The 19,738-nt window shown below is 45.3% G+C and overlaps 1 protein-coding gene across 1 annotated transcript in view; it reads right to left on the minus strand.

Moving 5' to 3' along the window:
* MYOF (myoferlin) overlaps positions 1 to 19,738 on the minus strand; it is a 157,796-nt gene that overhangs the window by 102,699 nt on the left and 35,359 nt on the right. The window contains 6 exon segments of the mRNA XM_017876763.1: positions 456 to 571; positions 1,057 to 1,087; positions 2,225 to 2,275; positions 2,359 to 2,421; positions 6,969 to 7,097; positions 7,755 to 7,921. Coding sequence (XP_017732252.1) covers positions 456 to 571; positions 1,057 to 1,087; positions 2,225 to 2,275; positions 2,359 to 2,421; positions 6,969 to 7,097; positions 7,755 to 7,921 — 557 coding nt within the window.

Genomic DNA, 19,738 nt, shown 5'->3' on the forward strand with positions numbered 1-19,738 from the left:
AGAGAGGGAGAGAGAGAGGGAGAGAGAGAGAGAGAGAGAGAGAGAATGTGTGTGTTCCTGATGTCCCTTCAACTTCTCTCTGGCCACTTACTATTCTGCAGTTTGCCACCCAGTTTCCTAGAATAATCACTAACCATTTAGGTAGCAATGCCTAATTCTGCAAGTAAGTCATGCTTTCTAGATAAAAGCAGTTTTTCTAATGATGCAAGGACATTGTAAAAACACATGCATCTTTTCTCAATTAAACGCTCACTCATAGACACCAGATAGGAGTCTAAGCAAGCTAGAATGATAATTCCATGATGAAGAAAAGAACAGCTTTTGAAGAATAGGGGCAATCAGAGGGTACTGATGGCAAGCTGTGCTCCATTTCACAATTACCCATGCCCACAGGCTTAACTCTTGGTCTTCTTTTTTAGTGAGAAGTGTAGAAAGTAGAGAACGTAGGGACTCACAGGAGGCTCATCTCCGGTTCCCAGGACAAACATGCTGACTTTCATATAACCTTTAGAACCTGAACTGGTATCTTCCGGGTCATTGAGAAGAAGCCACTTTCTCATGACAGCATGGCCTAAAATAGAGAAGGAGTAAAAGGAAAGGGACATGCTAAAGAGATGCTGATAGGTCTGTGATTCCTCTGCCATACGATAAACTGCATTTTCTTGGAAGCCTCCTCATGACACACCAAATTCCCCAGATGAGTCTCCACTTTCATGTCTTGTTTTTTACTCTCCCTGTACCCCACCCCCACCGTTCTGTCCTCATGTAACAAACAAGACTACGCTGTACCAACTAGTTTTATAATTTAACTTTGATAAGGTCAAAATATCCTCACGAAACATAGAAATCATCTATTTTGAATGTTAAGATAAAAAATTAGACATTTGTACTAAGCTACTGTTACTTATTCCCACTAAGCATCCTCTCTTCTCCCTAATATTTTTTAAAAATTCCTTTAATTCTTTGATGCCCCAGATTGTCTTGATTCCTGGAATCATCTTCAGAGTTAGAAGGAATGAATTGAAGACTTCAAATTGATGGGAGAATATTACTTACCAGGTTCATCATAAACAAATCCAACATCAATCTGGGAAAACAATAATCAAAAGTAGTCTAAGTAGATTTTAAAATCAGTCTAGTCACTTTAAAGAAGCCATCATTATTATATGTCAATATCATATCTTGATTACACTTAAATTTCCTTGAGACCCACCATTTCCATCTTATCCTCTCTGTATCCCCAGTGCCTTGTCTGATGTGTGGCACATGGAAGACTCTCAGTAAATCACTATTGAATGAATGAGCTAGTCTTAGGGCTGGAAGAGACCACGGAAGCAAAGTGACCAATATGTCCCAGTCTGCCCTGGTTATTCTCAATTTTACCACTAAAATCCCAGGCAAAGTGGGACCATTGGTCATCCTACAGAAATTCACCTGGCCCAGTTTCCTGTCCAATTCTCCTCCTCTTCCTCCTCCTCCTCCAGCTAATGCTACTATTAATATAACCATTGATTGTGCACTTCAATGTGCCAGGTACTGTGCTAGGTGCTTTACACATACCATCTCATTTAATTTTCTCAATCACCTCATTTTACAGATGAAGAAACTAAGGATCAGAGAGATTGAGTTCCTCTGGGACATGTGGCTACTTGGTGGCAGACAGGGTATGAACACAGGTCTCCCTGACCCAGATCATCCTCTAGGACTTCTAGTGACTAGAGCTCCTTTCTTGGAGAGGCAGCCTATTCCACATAGAATTGCTGGGAAGAAGCCAGCTAAGAATTTGTCCTTTCATTCCAGTGAGAGTTACTTAGAGAAACACCCTGAATATCTTGCCTTGTTTGGCTTTCCTTTCACACTCTGGATTTATCATAATTGGCTTTACAGATGAAGCTCTGGGGCCCCCAGTAAGTGGAGATGGATGGTGGGTTTCTTGCCCTGGTCAACACCCCTTCCCTCTGTGGCAGTGGATTTGCTTCCATCTACAGATACAACCCTGGGAAGGGCCCTGATATGGCAGCTTCAGGTCATCTTACTTTGAGAGCTCTGTTCAGTGTTACACTTTGGAAATAGACAAGCCCCAGGCAGCCTTCAGCAAGCGTCATCATGCTGCACCCTTACACATTCCCAAGATGCCACCAAGATGGGTACACAGGAATCACATTTCTATTATGAAAGTTCTCATCTTTCTGCAAGTTGAATGAAGCAGACTGTTGTCACCCACCTTAAATTCCCCCATCAGACAATCTGCCCGCAGAGAGTGAGAATTATAAACCTGCAAGAAAGAAGAGTAGTGAAGAAATGATTGGCTTTGCCTGGCAGTGAGTGAGCAGCACCTTCCTACTCACTGACCCTTACCCGGATGCTGATGATCTCATCCATCAATTCAGAAGGGGTCATGTTGACATTGTAGAAAAACAACTGCCAAAACAATAGAGCAGATGTTTAAATGTTAACAGGGGACTCGGATTTAATGGGATCTGATGCTATAATTTTGGGGGCCCTCCTAAAAAAATACAAAACACAAATTCAAAATTAGTTTTGACCATGTGAACACATGGCAAGGCCTGGAGTTTAAGCCCTGGAGTTTAAGCTTCATGGTAAACCCACTTCTTCATGTTGGAAAAAGGAGAAAGGAGTAAATAACAAATACAGCATTTAGTTAACTAAATAAAATTGTTCACCTGGGACTAGATATCTAAAGGCTAAATGATGTAAAGATCCAAGCCTAAGCAGGTATGGGGGTTCACCCCTGTAATCCCAACACTCAGGAGGGTGAGAGGAGTGCTTGAGCCCAGGAGTTCAAGGTCAGCCAGGGCAATATAGTGAGAAGCCATCTCAAAAAAAAAAAAAAAAAAAAGAGGAAAAAAGATCCAAGGTGACTTCATGTTGCAATGCTTACTAAAACAATTGCTGGCCGGGCGCAGTGGCTCAAGCCTGTAATCCCAGCACTTTGGGAGGCCGAGACGGGCGGATCACGAGGTCAGGAGATCGAGACCATCCTGGCTAACATGGTGAAACCCCGTCTCTACTAAAATACAAAAAACTAGCCGGGCGAGGTGGCGGGCGCCTGTAGTCCCAGCTACTCGGGAGGCTGAGGCAGGAGAATGGCGTGAACCCGGGAGGTGGAGCTTGCAGTGAGCCGAGATTGTGCCACTGCACTCCAGTCTGGGCGACAGAGCAAGACTCCACCTCAAAAAAAAAAAAAAAAAAAAAAAAAATTGCTTACAGCTGGCATGACCTGGCGTGTTTTAAATTTCTCTGATATCTTTAGCTGTATTAGTGTCTAGTGACTCTAATTTTACTTCAAGAAAGCATCTTAAAAGACAATTTTGCCCATTAAATTAAGTTAGTGCCTCAGCAAAGTCAATATTGACCACATTGTAAAAGCTAATTCTAAGAAGGTTGATTCTTGGGATATGAATATTAGGCATATAGGAGGTTTAACCATGTTAGGCTAATAAATGTTAATCCTAAAAGAAAAAGATTGAGCATTTATTCCAACTGAGACTTTTCCTCCAACTTTTACTTAGGAATATTTGTAATCTACAGGAAAGCTGAAAGAATGATAAAATAAATACCACCTTTCACCTATGTTCACCAATTGTTCCATTTTTGGACACTTGCTTTATCTTTCTCTTTTTCAAACTGAACTATTTGTAAGAAAGTTCTAGATATCATGACACTTCACCCCTTCAAAATACATTTACATGCATCTCCTAAGAGCAAGGACATCTTCTTATATAATTGCAATACCATTATCATAACCAAGAAATTTAACATCTAACATACAGTCAATTTTCACATTTCGCCAATCATCCCTACAAAAACACTTTAGCTTTTCAAAGAAATCTAGGATCTATGCAAGAATCATACATTGCATTTGGTTTTGAGTCTCTTCAGCTTCCTTTTATATAGAACAGTGCTATTTCCTTCTTTGTTTCTTGTGTTTTTCCTTGCTTCTTCTTCTTCTTTAAATAGAGATGAAGTTTCACTATGTTGCTCGGGCTGGTCTTGAACTACTGGCCTCAAGTGATCTTCTTGCCTTGGCCTCCCAAAGTACTGGGATTACAGGTGTGAGCCACCATGCCCATTGTTTTGTGGAATATCCCACAGTCTAGACTTGGGTGAATGTTTCCTCACTGTTGGATGCAAATTGGCCATTTGACAAGACTTGACACAGGTGATGTTGATTACTTCCATTATACCACCTGAGGACACCACATCATTTCTTTTTTGTTCCCATTATTGGTGATAGTAAGTTTAATATTATTTGGTTAAAAAGATATATACAGGCTAGGATTTTTTTTTTTTTTTAAAGACAGAGTCTTGCTCTGTCGCCCAGGCTGGAGTGCAGTGGCAAGATCTTGGCTCAATGTAACCTCCGCCTCCAGGATTCAAGCAATTCTCCTGCCTCAACCTCCCAAGTAACTCGGATTACAGCCACCCATCACCATGCCAGGCTAATTTTTTGTTGTGAGACAGAGTCTCGCTCTGTCACCCAGGCTGGAGGGCAGTGGCCCGATCTTGGCTCACTGCAACCCTGCTCCCAGGTTCAAGCAATTCTCCTGCCTCAGCCTCCTGAGTAGCGGGGACTACAGGTGCACGCCACCACACCCAGCTAATTGTTTGCATTTTTAGTAGAGATAGGGTTTCACCATGTTGTCCAGGCTGGTCTTGAATGCCTGATCTTCAGTGATCTACCCACCTCGGCCTCCCAAAGTGCTGGTATTATAGGTGTGAGCTACCATGCCTTGCCATACTAGTAACTTTTTTAGTAAACCTCTTTTATATATATATATATATTTGTTTTTATCATCTTACTTTTGTTTCTCCTATCCCATAAAATTTTTTTATTGATTAATGTACTGGTCTTCTCTTTTGCCAAGAGATCTAATCCCCCTCAAACTCATTAAAATAGGAAAATTCTGAGGAAGGTGGAGATGTTTGCTGGGCTCCTGGGAATGTAGCTGAGTCAACAGGAAGCCTGCATTATCAACACATCGACAGGGTTTACGCGTTAGGCCCAAGTAATCCAGCATCTTGCCTCCTCCCCTCCCCATCCAGTCTTGCCCTCAACGTGAATCTCTCTCTGCCTTCCCTCAAGTCCATTTCTAGTGCCCCATCTCTGTGCAGCCCCTACCTCTTGTGAGAATGTGTATACTACTGTACTTGGCTGCCGGCTGTCGTCTGCGATTCCTTTGACGGGGAGAGGTTATAGGTGAGAAGAAAATGGGGCCTTCTGCAGAGCTGGAAGCCAGTTTGAACAAAGGGGAAGAAAGAGAAATGCTGCATGGAAGAAACCATGTCTTTTCTGAACAAAGATAGGAAAAAAAAAAAAAAAAAAAAAACAGGACAAACACCAGGGTTGGGATTAGAAGCTGTAGGGAATGAAGAGGAAGTGTGATAAGACAGGCCTGGGCTGGAGAACAGAGCAGGAGATATAGGCCTGAGGAATCCCAGAAATGTGTCTTCTCAGTACAGTTGGGCAAGACTATGAAAAGTTCCCTAAATATATCATTTCTCCCCACAGCCCAGTCATGGAGTTTTGTGGCATTTGAGATGGTTGTCAAGGTATCACGTATTTTTGTGGAGTGTTATAAAAGAGGGTAATAGAACAGGCTAAATTCTCACTATGGGAGGCAGGGCACAGTGGCTCACGTTTGTAATCCCAGCACTTTGCAAGGCCAAGGTAGGCGGAACACTTGAGGCCAGGAGTTTGAGACCAGCCTGGGCAACATGGCAAAACCCCATCTCTACTAAAAATATAAATATTAGCTGAGCATGTTGGTGTGTGCCTGTAGTTCCACCTACTTAGGAGGCTGAGGTGAGAGGATTGCTTCAGCCTGGAAGGTGGAGGTTGCAGTGAGCTGAGATTGCACCACCACACTCCAGCCTTGGCAACAGAGCGAGACTCTGTCTCAAAAAAAAAAAAAAAAAAATCAGTATGGGGGGCAAAACAAACAAAACCCCTGTGTGCAAATAACTGCTTTCCTTTAACATACATTATTTTTGCAGCCAAGTATGTTTTGACACCTCTAAAAAACTGGATTAGTCACAGAGAGTTGTCCCTCAGAGACACTTTGCTAATTAGAATAAGCAAAGGTAGATTTCGGAGACATCACGTCCTCTCTCACAAGGGTCAAAGGGATCCATCAGGAAGGGATCATCAAGAAGCTGTCACAAAAACAGCAGAAAGGCAACAGCATCTGAGAGCCACCGACAGAGGGGACCAGGTACTTTTTTTTAAAGGCGCCTCACTATATTGCCCAGGCTGGTCTTGAACATCTGGGCTCAAGCACTCTTCCCATCTCAGCCTCTTGAGTGTTGGGATTACAGGTGTGTACCCCCATACCTGCTTAGCCTTGGATCTTCACATCATTTAGCATTTAGATATCTAAAAGCTAGATATTTTTTAGATTGTCCCAAGTGAACAATTTTATTTAAATAAATGCTGGCTGGGCGCAGTGGCTCACGCCTGTAATCCCAGCACTTTGGCAGTGGGTGGATAACTTGAGGTCAGGAGTTCGAGACCAGACTGACAAACATAGTGAAACCTTGTCTCTACTGAAAATACAAAATTAGCTAGGTGTAGTGGTGCATGCCTGTAATCCCAGTTACTTGGGAGGCCAAGGCAGAAGGATCACTTGAACCCCGGAGGCGGAGGTTGCAGCAACCCGAGATCACGCCACTGCACTCCAGCCTGGGCAAGAAGAGCAAAACTCTGTCTCAAAAAAAAAAAAAAGCTATATTTGTTACTTACCCATTTCTCCAGAAGTGGGTTTACCACGAAGCTTAAACTCCAGGGCTTTGTCCAAGACCCTGCCATGTGTTCACATGGTTACACCTAATTTTGTTCCTGTGATCTCTGATTGGAACTCAGTGGCGTCTTCACCAGTGAAGTTGCTCCCATGTTTCCCTCCCCTGTGGGACTCACGAGCAGAAACATGGCCTCTCAACCCTTTTACCTCATCAAAAAATGGGTTATTTCCTCTCTTGATTCTTGTTCGGTGTGTCTGGCCACAGACGTGAACTTTGACCACAGGTCTTATGTTGTTGCCACTTAACTGTCGGCCCTCAATCACCCGGACGCGGATCTGCAGCACAGAAGAGGGGTGGTCACCCATCCTTTCCCAGCACGTGGGATCCTTAGGATCCTCAGGTGTTGCTTCATTTCCTTCGCCTATTAGGATTGCTAACACCAGGCCAGGGCAGCGGTGTGGTATACCAGGTGCTACCAGTTGGGCGGGGCCACGTGGGCTCATTCCCAAGATGGGAACTGGGGTTGGGTTATAGAGACCAAGAGCAGCTGTGGGGATGAAATCATTCAAAGCTGGCCTGGGAAATGGCAGGGCAGGTGGAGGTCACTGCTCAGACTCCAGCCATGCACCTGGTCTTGCTGAGCCTAGTGATGAACCAACTCCGCAGCTGCCTCCCAAGTCTAAGACAGTGCCCAGAGCTACAAAAAACACAGTATTTGTGCTTCTATTCTTTGATTAGCTCTTTCCTTCTGCCAAAGGGAAGGAGAATTATAGTTTTATTTCTCTGGAGACTGTCATCTGGCTGGACTAAACCCACGTGTGCCTGCAGAAGAAAGATGGAGAGCTTTTCTTACTGGGTTTATGCACTGACATCTCCCTTTACTAGTTGAGCCATTGTCCATTGGAATAGGTCCACTGAAACATCACTGCAATTGCCAGCAGATGGGCAATGTGAAGATTAAACAAAGATGCAGAGCACCAGGCCGTTCCTACCTGGAAGTCCTGTGGCTTATTGGACAGCATCCGCCGGCTGTTCTTTACTTTGGTGAGCCTCCGAGCAAGCTGAGCTTCCGACACCGTCCCAACTGGCCCCTTAGGCCCAGGGCCCCTGACTGCATTGTCCAACCTGTCTTCATCACCTTCATCTTCTTCCCCATCTCCTAAAATATCAGAAAGAAACCCAGTGAGGGATAGCCCTTATCCTATAAATGTCCAAAGGTTCAGGTTTCCAGGACACAGTTTTGTCTGCCATCATGTTTTAAGTGTTCCTAAAGTGGCAGGTGAAGGAGATCCTCTTGGTGACACTGACTTGGGACTTCTTGTGACTTGGAAAAATTCTTTAGGAAAATGTGTTCACGGTGCATCAGGGCTCTTGCTCAGGCTGCCTTCAAAAGAGACCAAGAGAATGGCAGAGATCACAGGGACAATGAGAGGAGATGGCACCGTCGCACCCAGCCAGGGATCACTGAGTTCTCATCAGTGTCAGGATGGAGAAAGGAAGAAAGGCCATGGAACACTGAAGTCTTACAAGGACAGGCTTCAACTCCATCCCTCCCACTGCAGATCTTTTCTCTAGAGATCTGCTCATGAACTATTTACACTGTTTCCTGCTTGAACCTCCTAATTCACAACTGCTCTTTCCACTCTCATGGCAGAAAAGAAACTCTCCTCATTTTCTTGCCAAGCACCAAGGTGATCATCGTGCTCTCCCTTCCTCCTCCTGGCTTGTCACTTTCACACACATGTGTCCTCTCTTTTATCCCCCTACCTTTCCTCTGCACTCAGGAAAAGTTTTACCTTGCTCAGCGGGGTGAAAATCTCAACCCTCTGACATGCATTAGAACCTACGACCTCCTGAATATTTTCAGGCTCCCCAGATGTCTCCTCTCTCTTGTGTACCTAAAGGGGTTCTGTCTCTATTGCAGCCTTTCCTATGCCTTCAAGTAGACACAGATCTTTCTCTCCTTACAAAACCAAAAACCAAATATCAACTCTGCCTACTACCTCTCCCCTTTCTTTTATTCACGAGCTCTTTGAAACTCACTGACAAACTTTAACTTTTCTTTTCTTAATACACAAAGAGTTAAAACTTCTGGTAATCTGTACAATATAATCTAAGAGAGCCTAGAAGACAAGCCTCCCTGTCTAGAACCCTGCTTTTGGATGCTGAAACTCCTTCTCTATGATGCAAGATCATGAAACAGATTTAATTTCCACAGTCACCTGTCAGTCATTCACATCCTGGTATGAATGAGTTTCATCAGATTACTATGTAGCATGGCTCTTGAAATCTTGGGTTCTGAAGCCGTGCAGCCTGGGCTCAAATCCATTCCCCACCTTCCACTTTCCAGCTATGTGAGTCTGAGTAAGTTTCTTAATTTCTCTAAGCTTCAGTTTCTTCATTTGTTAAAAGGGTAAAATAATGGTATTTACCACAGGGTTACTGTAAAGGTGTAATTATCTATAGCTGAAGCCTTTAGCACAGTATCTGGCATATAGCAGCACCCAATAAATTAACTTTTTATTTTTCAGTTTTGCTGTACAATCAGTTTCGGTTGGTGTCTTCATCTGTTTGGGCTGCTATAACAAAATACCACAAACTGGGTGGCTTTTAGACAACAGAAATTTATTTCTCACAGTGCTGCAGGTGGGGAAGTCTAAGATCAAGGCACTGGCGGATTTGGTGTCTGGTGAGGGCCCACTTCCTGGTATGCACTTGGAGCCTTCTCTGCCTCCCATAGTGGAAGGAGCAAAGGAGTTCCCTTGGGCCCATTTTTATCAGGGCACTAATCCCATGCATAAGGGCTCTGCCCCCGTGACCTAATCACCTCCCTAAAGGCCCCGCTGCCTAATACCATCACCTTCAGGGTTAGGATTTCAATGTATGAATTGTGGAGGGACACAAACATTCAGACCATTGCAATTGGAAGGGGCTTCTTCTGGAGCACAGGACATTTCCTGGAACCAGCTATGTGGGGCATGGGGATGGGGCGCTAGAGTGGGCAGCACCGCAGGCAGGGGGCCGATAGTGAGGAAGAGGCAGCCACAAGGGAAGAGGGGGCCTCCATATGCACTGCTTTGCAATTAGCCCAGGGTGGGCCCTGCTCCTCACCATCCATTCATTCATGCTTTGCCCGTCCTAGCCTGGCTTCTGTTCTTCAAAGGTCAATCACAACCTCTCCTTGCCAAGCTCAGTACCCTTTTCTATATCTCCATATTGAATCTTCCACAGCCTTGAACACCAGTGCTCATATGCATATTTTTAGATCATGGCAGCTCTCCTCCCCCGATCTACTTTTTTGGGTTCTTCTGTGGGCCCCTGTTTTTGTCTCCTACTCATTGAGTGTGACTTCCTACTCTGTCCTCCGATCCTTTGACTCAACACTCTCTAGATCCTCACTTCACACTTCCTTCAAGTAGCCATGGACCCACAGAATGTTGTCCTAGAAGGGATCTTAGAGATCCTTGATCCAACTTACCCTTCACCCCATTTTATGGACAGAAAACCTGAGGTCCAGAAAGCTGAGGCAACTTGCCTGTGGTTAAGTTATTAGAAGCTGAGCTAAAACCAGGACCAAGTTTTCACCCTGTCTCACTGGTTTAAAGCCGGATTTAAAACCAGGCTGCAGGTAAAGGACATGTTGTCCTGCTAGTACCTCAACATCTTTTTCAGGCTACTGAGAAAACCTCATGGAAGCCAAAGATAAGAAATCTTTGTCCTCTGCAAGATGATCTGGGCCTCCTCTTGCCTATTCTTGAAGAGACATCAAAAAAAGGGCTTACCTGCTTTTTCTCTTAGGGCACCTGGATGCAAGCTCTTGGAATCTTCTTTGTCCTACTCTCTACCAGGTAAGTTCCTCTCCTCCTTAAGTTTCAGATGAAACATACCATCTTCCAAAACACCCTCCCCACCTTTTCCAGATGGAGTTAGTCCCACTCTGTCCTACGCACACATTGTTCTTTCTAGTCCTTGCCACACAGTCTTGCACCTGCTTGTCAACCCATAGGCTTCCTCTACTCCCAGGCATTTCAGAAGCAGGGAGCTTGCCTTTGCTTCTTTGTATCTGTTGGGAACAGGCCTTCAAATCTGGCCATAAACTGGCCCCAAAACGGACCATAAACAAAATCTCTGCAGCACTGTGAAGAGAAGAAAGATGAAAGAACTTTTTGTGGTGTTCACGGTGGCCATGATGCCCAAGCTGAAGGTTCTGGGTTTACTGGAATGAGGGCAAGGAATACCTGGCCCATCCAGGGCAGAAAACCGCTTAAGGTGTTCCTAAGCCACAAACAATAGCATGAGTGATCTGTGCCTTAAGGACATGTTCCTGCTGCAGATAACTAGCCAGAGCCCATCCCTTTGTTTCCCATAAGGAATACTTTTAGTTAATCTATAGAAACAATGCTTATCACTGGCTTGCTGTCAATAAATATGTGGGTAAATCTCTGTTCCTGGCTCTCAGTTCCAAAGGCTGTCAGCCCCGATTTCCCACTCCACACTCTATATTTCTGTGTGTGTGTCTTTAATTCCTCTAGTGCCACTGGGTTAGTATCTGCCCCATGCCTTACAGAACACCTTACATAAAGTATATAGAAAGGGCTTGATAAATGTGGAATGAGTAAATAAATGGGAAGGGGAACAGGATCCCAGGCACAAATGTGCCTTCACATTTGAAAAACTACTGAGCAGCTCTCAGAAAAGAATACCCAGACGGTTGAAGGGGTGCTCCTCCCAACCTTGGCACCAGCATCAGGGAAGCACTGGGGGCCAGGCACCTTTTCTCTGCAAACCTGTCCTGGACCAAAAAATGGCTGGGGCTGATAGCTGTTGGGTTCCTCCAAACAACGAAGACGAACTTCCTTCCGTCATCCTGGGCTTAAGTGGGACATCTTCCTTGCCGTAAATTATACCATTTTGGGCCAGTGATTGTTTATGGCAGTAAGCAGGAGAAAAAGTCGGGGTCAATCATACCCCTTTGCAATGCTGGACTCTGGACAAGTACTCATTACATTCTCAATGGATGCTCTAGAATCAGCCTACGGATAACGAAGAGCCAATTTCTTCTGGGAACGTCTTCTGCTATTCAGACTTTAGGCTAAAGGGATGAGTCAGAGGAAACCAGCCTAAGCCATGGTGACAGCCAGCTTCTGTGCCTTGCAGCAGAAGAATATTCGAGCAGGAAACCTCCCCTTTATGTGGCAGGAAGCTGCAGGGGATTAAACAATGGTATGGGCTCCACAAAGAATGCTATGGGTTCCACAAAGAACGAGGGGGCCCCTATGGCACTGTTAAACACACCCTCATGTGCAAGCTGTGTCATGAGCAAAATGCTAGCAGTTGTGCTGGCAGGCCCTGTTCATGAGACCCAGGCATGAGTGTGATCCACAGCCAAGTGGATCTACAAAGAGCTACTCTTTCGCCACCACAGAGGGCCACACCAAGTCAGGAATCTCCCACTGAACAGGAAGCTGCTAGTTGTATTAGCTTCTGAAGGCTGTCGTAAGGAAGTCCCACAAACTGGGTGACTTAAAACAATAGAAATTTATTGTCTGGCTAGGTGCAGGGGCTCACACCTCTAATCCCAGTACTTTGGGAGGCCGAAGCAGGAGGATCGCTTGAGCCCAGGAGTTTGAGATCAGCCTGGGCAATCATAGGGAGACCCCCCCCATCTCTACAAAAAATTTTTTTAAAACTAGCCAGGCGTGGTGGTGCATGCCTGTAGTCCGAGCTATTCAGGAGGCTAAGGTGGGAGGACTATCTGACCCCAGGAGGTCAAGGCTGCAGTGAGCCATGATCATGCCCTTGCACTCTGTCCTGGGTGACAGAGCAAGGAAAGAAAAAGAAAGAAAAGAAAATAAAGAAATATATTCCCTGACAGTTCCAAACCTTACAAGTATAAAATCAATATGTTGGCAGAGACGTTCTCCCTCTGAAGCCTCGAGGGAAAAATCCTTCCTGTCTCTTCCTAGCCGGTAGCTCCCAGCAATCCTAAGCATGCCTTGCCTATGGTTGCATTACTCCAGTCTCTGCCTCTGTGGTCACATGGCCTTTCTCCCTGTGTGTCCTCCCCTCTTCTCATAAGAACAAGTTGGCCAGGTTCAGCAGCTCACACCCGTAATCCCAGCACTTTGGGAGACTGAGGCGGGCAGATCACCTGAGGCCAGGAGTTCAAGACCAGACTGGTCAACATGGCAAAGCCCCATTTCTACTAAAAATACAAAAAAAATTAGCTAGGCGTGGTGGTGCACACCTGTGGTCCCAGCTACTTGGGAGGCTGAGGCAGGAGAATCACTTGAACCTGGAAGGCGGAGTTTGCAGTGAGCTGAGATCATGCCACTGCACTCCAGCCTGGGCATCAGAGAGAGATTCTGTCTCAAAAAACAAAACAAACAAGGAACAACAGTCACTGAATTTAGTGTGACTTTACTTAACTAATTACATCTGCAAAGACCCTGTTTCCAAATAAGGTCATATTCTGAGGTTCCATATAGACATGCGTTTTAGAGGGCCACTATTCAATCCACCAGAGAGGCCATCTTTTTTTTTTTTTTTTTTTTTTTTTTTTTTTTTTTTTTTTGAGGTGGAGTCTCACTGTGTCATCCAGGCTGGAGTGTAGTGGTGTGATTTCAGCTCACTGCAACCTCTGCTTCCCGGGTTCAAGCGATTCTCCTGCCTCAGTTTCCTGAGTAGCTGGGATTACAGGCACCCACCACCACACCCAGCTAATTTTTGTATTTTTAGTAGACGGGGTTTCACCATGTTGACCAGGCTGGCCTCGAACTCCTGACCTCAAGTGATCTGCCTGCCTTGGCCTCCCAAAGTGCTGGGATTACAAGCGTGAGCCACCACGCCTGGGCAAGAGGCCATCTTTTGTATCTTTCCAGTTTGCTTCCTCTCTTACTCCAGCCCATGGGCAGCCCCAATCTAATGAGCACACTGCCTTCCCTGCTCCCCACTTCCTCCATGTCTTTGCTTTTCCCCTAGCCCAGGTTAGATCCCGCCACCTAACACTGCAACCACCCCACTGCATGCCCCTTGATCCCTTTCCGCCTCTCACTTCACCGTGCTTACCTGGTTTATTCAACCCTCCACTGACTTCACCTCTGCACCCAGCCAGCTGAACTCGGCTGGGAAGCATAGACATCTTACTGGACTGGTCTCACTTTAATTTCCTGATCGCAAACTCTAAGTGTCCTCACATGGCTGCCTGGACATCTTACCACATTTCCAAGACATCTATCCCAAAGCTTTCCTGGATCCTGGTCTGAGATGACCACTGATTAACCAGCACAGTCAAATCACTTTACCTTTCTGAACTGCCACCTATTTTGCATCTTGAAAGCTTCCAACATCCTTTCTTTCTCATTGTCCACTAATGACCTGGCTTCTTATTTCATTGAGAAAATAGGCAATTAGAAGATAATTTCCACATCTTTCCAACTCCAAATCAATCATCTACCTGTATCTGTTGCCTTCTCTCCTGCTACAATTAGTCACCGAACTATCTGTGCTCCCTGACTTGAAGCCAACACTTCCACATTTGCACAGATCCTATCTCCTGTTGCTACTCAAGTTTTGCCTCTGCGATTTCTGCCTCTTTATACGTTCATCATTTTCCCCCTTTCTACTGGATCATTCCTATCAAAATATAAACATGCTGAAATATCACCGAGCATTTTAAAAAACAAAACTTTCACTGACTCCACAGTGCCTCCTACAGTTACTGCTCCATTTTTCCTGACCCTTTTGGGAGCAAACTCCTCAGAAGAATAATTTTTACTCACATTCTTCACTCTGCCTCTGATTCTCATGCTTCTTCCAGCCAGCCCTCTGCCCCACTAGTCCACCAAAACTGCTCTTGTCAAGGTCGCTAAAGATCTTCATGTTGCAAAATCCAGCGGTCCAGCCTCAGGTCTCTTCTTACTCAAACTCTCTGCAGCATTTGTTCATTTAATCCCTGAAACACTTTCTGCTCTTGGATTCAGCCTATTTGAACTAAAGCGTAGCTGCTCATCCTGGCATTTGCAAATAGAAGTAATCACCAAAGAAACTTCTCTCGGCCGGGCCTGGTGGCTCATGCCTGTAATCCCCACTTTGGGAGGCCAAGGTGGGTGGATCACCTGAGGTCAGGAGTTCGAGACCAGTCTGGCCAACAGGGCAAAACCCCTTCTCTACTAAAAAAAAAAAAATAAAAAATACAAAAATTAGCCAGGCATGGTGGCGGATGCCTGTAATCCCAGCTACTTGGGAGGCTGAGACAGGAGAATCACTTGAGCACAGAGGCAGAGGTTGTAGTGAACCGAGATCTCGCCACTGCACTCCAGCCTTGGCAACAGAGCAAGACTCCATCTGAAAAAAAAAAAAAACAAAAAAACTTTCTCATCCCATCTTCTTATAATACATGAACCCTGGCTTTGATCAGGCTTTTTTTTTTTTTTTTTTTTTTTTGAGACAGAGTCTCGCTCTTTCACCCAGGCTGGAGTGCAGTGGCACGACTTCAGCTCACTGCATCCTTCACCTCCTGGGTTCAAGGGATTCTCCAGTCTCGACCTCCCAAGTAGCTGGGACTACAGGAGCACACCACCACGCCTGGCTAATTTTTGTATTTTTAATAGAGACAGGGTTTTGCCATATTGGCCAGGCTGGTCTTGAACTCCTGACCTCAAGTGATCCACCCACCTTAGTCTCTCAAAATGCTGGGATTACAGACGTGAGCCACTGCACCCAGCCGTGACCAGGCCGTTTTAATAGAATCACAGAACTTGGAGCTGGAGGAGACCCTACATATAATTAAATCCAACCTCCTGATGTTGTAAGAAAGGAACTTGAGGCTCAGAGAGGTTAAATGACATGCCTATTGTCACACAGCTTGATAGTGGAGCCAATGCTCAAATCCAGATCTGTTGATTCAGAATGGTTCAAGGTTCCTCACTGTCCCTCTCTGGCTATGACAAGCTCTTCACAACTCCCTTGTAGGAATGCCATCCTGCCTCTCCAACAATTATAATGTCACTTGGTCAAATCCTACCAAGCTTCTGACTGCATCTAACACTGACCTGTCTCCTTTCTGAATATCAGTAACTGCGTGTGTGATCCACTCTTCCTTCCTTGTGATGTTTCCATTAACATTTATAAATGGCTCTCCATCATAGCTCCAGCAATGTAATCATTCCTGGGATGTATTGTGTCCTCTTTCCAGAAGCTCAGCAGCAATATTCCTGCCAACTGCCCTTGGGTGCAGTCACTTATGATAATGACACTTGCCTACATGGCTTCTGTCCACCCACTCAGTGCTGAAGAGTTGGCAGCCCTAGAGGACCTGGTGATACAGTCAAGTTTGCCTTTGGCATCCCCAACTGTGCCTTTCCCCAGTGCATATCAATGTCCCTTCTTCCTCCAGGCTCCCATACTCTTCTCTAGTACCACTTCTCTCTACCAAGCAGAAGAGAGTGGGCTATCAGTCACTCAGATATCAGATGTCACCAGATCTGCAGGTCATTGTCCCCTCACCTCCATCACCCCGCTTTGTCTGCACCTTGCCAGGGAGGGAGATCCTTGTTAGAACTCCCCAATGAAGGCAACTCCTAGGAATGGCTGAGGAAGAGGAGCACTTGCTGCTCACCCTGGCTGGACTGGGATCTCCTGGCTGGAACACAAACCCCACTTCAGCCCCTGGCAGCCCCCTTTTTCCAAACATTCTCCCTCTCCATTCATCTCCTCCTGGGCTCAAATGATCATTCCACCTCAGCCCCCAGAGTGGCTGGAATTACAGACGTGCATCACCACACCCAGCTAACTATTTTTATTTTTTGTAGAGTTGGAGTCTCCCTGTGTTGCCCAGGCTGGTGTCAAGTGATCCCAGACTCAAGCGATTCTCCTGCCTCAGCCTCCCAAAGTGCTGGTATTTCTGGCATGAGCCATGGTGCCTGGCCTCTGCCTTTGATCCTCATTCTGCTTTTCAAGATGAAGTCTTGTTAAATGGTGGTACTGGTTAAGCCAGAATTTTATTACTTTGAGCCAAAGGTCATTGCCCAAGCACAACAAAGGGCTAATATCATATTATCTTCAGTGTAAGCTAAAAGGACAATGCAGAACAGGAAAGAGTAAGTTTTGAAGCAGGAAAACAGGTAATATTTTGGAGATAACACATTTTCTTAGCTGGAATGTAGAATAATTTGTTTCTGAATTTCTAAAAGGTTAAAAGTTTTATAAATAAATGCTTGTGTCCTACTGAAAGCAATTCATTACCCCACCCCAATTCCTGGATAAATAACACTAAATGTGCCCTAAGAATTTTCTAGCATATTCTAATACATAGACCAGAGCAAAAGTACCACGGAGGAACCTAAGAGGCAGGGATGCACATGCAGTCCTGGGGGCAGTTGATGAATCAGGCCGTGAGCCAGTCTAGAGAACAAAGCCCAGAGAGCTGTCTCCCTCTGGGCAACATCACGTTCACCAGGCGAAATGTACAACTGGAGCGTTTCTCAAGTGAAATCTGCCTGCATCAGGCTCTCCATATGGACTGGGGACTCCCCTCCACATGAGCTGTATTAAACTCTCTGGAGATGGGAGCCAGATGACTGCACGTTTAAAGATCTCCCTTGATGAGTTCACTGTGTCTAAATATTGAGAATCACTTGCTTATGATGAGCACTTTGATTTTCCTAAATATCCTAGAAAAAAATTGGACTAATATAATCAGTTTACTAGACAAAGCCACTTGATTAGAAACCCAATCCTGGAAACACGGCCTGCAACAATCTTCTGGCACAACGATCATTTTCCAGTTCACCTCTGACCAAGTCAGTCCCTTGTCATGGAGCACCTTTCATGGAGCCCCATAGTCTTCCCATCAAGGACAAATGTCTCAGCCTAGCACCTACAGCCCTCAGGAACATGCTTCCCTTTCAACATACTTCTGAATGAGCCAGGAGCTATGGCATATTCACTAGTGTTCCCCAAAATGCCCTTCCTTTTTTTCTTTCTCCCCGTTTTTTTTTTTTTTTTTTGAGATGGAGTATTGTTCTCTCGCCCAGGCTGGAGTGCAATGGCACAATCTCGGCTCACTGCAACCTCTGCCTCCTCGGTTCAAGCAATTCTCCTGTCTCAGCCTCCAGAGTAGCTGGGATTACAGGCACATGCCACCATGCCCAGCTAATTTTTCTATTTTCAGTAGAGACAGGGTTTCACCGTATTGGTCAGGCTGGTCTCAAACTCCTGACCTCAAGAGATCTGCCCGCCTTGGCCTCCCAAAGTGGGGATTATAGGCATGAGCCACCACACCTGGCCGAGAGAAGTTTCTTTGGTGATCACTTCTATTTGCGAATGCCAGGATGAGCAGCTACGCTTTAGTTCAAATAGGCTGAATCCAAGAGCAGAAAGTGTTTCAGGGATTAAATGAACAAATGCTGCAGAGAGTTTGAGTAAGAAGAGACCTGAAGCTGGACCATTGGATTTTGCAACATGAAGGTCTTTAGTGACCTTGACAAGAGCAGTTTTGGTGAACTAGCGGGGGCAGTGCGCCCGGCCCCAAAATGCCCTTCTTAAAAAAAATTTTTTAAACCATATTCAATGGCCACCTATCATTCACTCACTCATTCATTCACTCAACCAACCAAGCATTTATTAACAATTATGACTTCTCAAGGGCTGTGCAAGGCACCATGAATACAGAGTTAAAATGCACAGCTGAAAAAGTACTTTCTGAAAGCAATTGTTTCCTGTATAACAATTTGGTCAATCCTCTCGGGAGGAATGTATTACATTCAGCTCTGGGCTATAGTTATTCATGTTTATCTCTTACCTTCCTACTGAACTGCAAGCTCCTTGGTGGCAAAACAATGGCTTTCTCACCTCTGTATGTCCCACAGTCAGGTGTCATTAATGTTTTCTGAACTAGATCAAATTTAATTTTAAGGCTGGGCTTGGTGGCTCATGCCTGTAATCCCAGCACTTTGGGAGGCTGAGGCTGGCAGATGACCTCAGGTCAGGAGTTCAAGACCAGCTTGGCCAACATGGTGAAACCTCATCTCTACTAAAAATAAAAAAATTAGCCAGGTGTGGTGGTGGGTGCCTGTAATCTCAGCTACTCAGGAGACTGAGGCAGGAGAATCCCTTGAACCCAGGAGGTGGAGGTTTCAGTGAGCCAAGATCATGCCACTGCACTCCAGCCTGGGCAACAGAACAGAAACTCCATCAAAAAAAATAATAATAATAATAAATTTTAAGCAAATGACTTTCGGATTCATGGAATGAAAGACATTTGAAGCGGTGAAGTCTGGCTATGAATGAGTTTTTGCATGTCTATGTTTGGACAGAGCGCAAATTTAGCAGATGGTGCTTCAAAAATAGACATGAGATATCAAAAATAGTTTCTTCCAGCTATGGGAAGGTAGGCTCTAGTTAAGCAGACTGACATCTGGCGAATTAAATTGCCATGGTAACAGGTTTTCAGGTCAAGCCTGGAGACTGGGTCAGCCCTCCCCTCTGTCACGGGAACAGTCTTCCAGGGGAGTCAATGAAAAGAACATCTTTGACAACACACACTTTCAGTCAAGCCACCAGTGCCCCAGGGTCTCTACCTTTTGTCATCTTCATATAAAAGCTCTAAGAAAGCATTCCTTAAAAAAGAACCCCTCAGGTGTTCACCTTCTGTGATATGTGATCATAACTAGCTTCTTCAAATTGCAAGGGCAAACTTTCCTAAAAATATTCACTTTTGGGCCGGGCGTGGTGGCTCAAGCCTGTAATCCCAGCACTTTGGGAGGCTGAGACGGGCGGATCACGAGGTCAGGAGATCGAGACCATCCTGGCTAACATGGTGAAACCCTGTCTCTACTAAAAATACAAAAAACTAGCCGGGCGAGGTGGCGGGCGCCTGTAGTCCCAGCTACTCCGGAGGCTGAGGCAGGAGAATGGCGTAAACCCGGGAGGCGGAGCTTGCAGTGAGCTGAGATCCGGCCACTGCACTCCAGCC

This window comes from Rhinopithecus bieti, unplaced genomic scaffold (genome assembly GCF_001698545.2).
Source record: "Rhinopithecus bieti isolate Rb0 unplaced genomic scaffold, ASM169854v2 scaffold_9383, whole genome shotgun sequence".
NCBI classification, from domain to species: domain Eukaryota; kingdom Metazoa; phylum Chordata; class Mammalia; order Primates; family Cercopithecidae; genus Rhinopithecus; species Rhinopithecus bieti.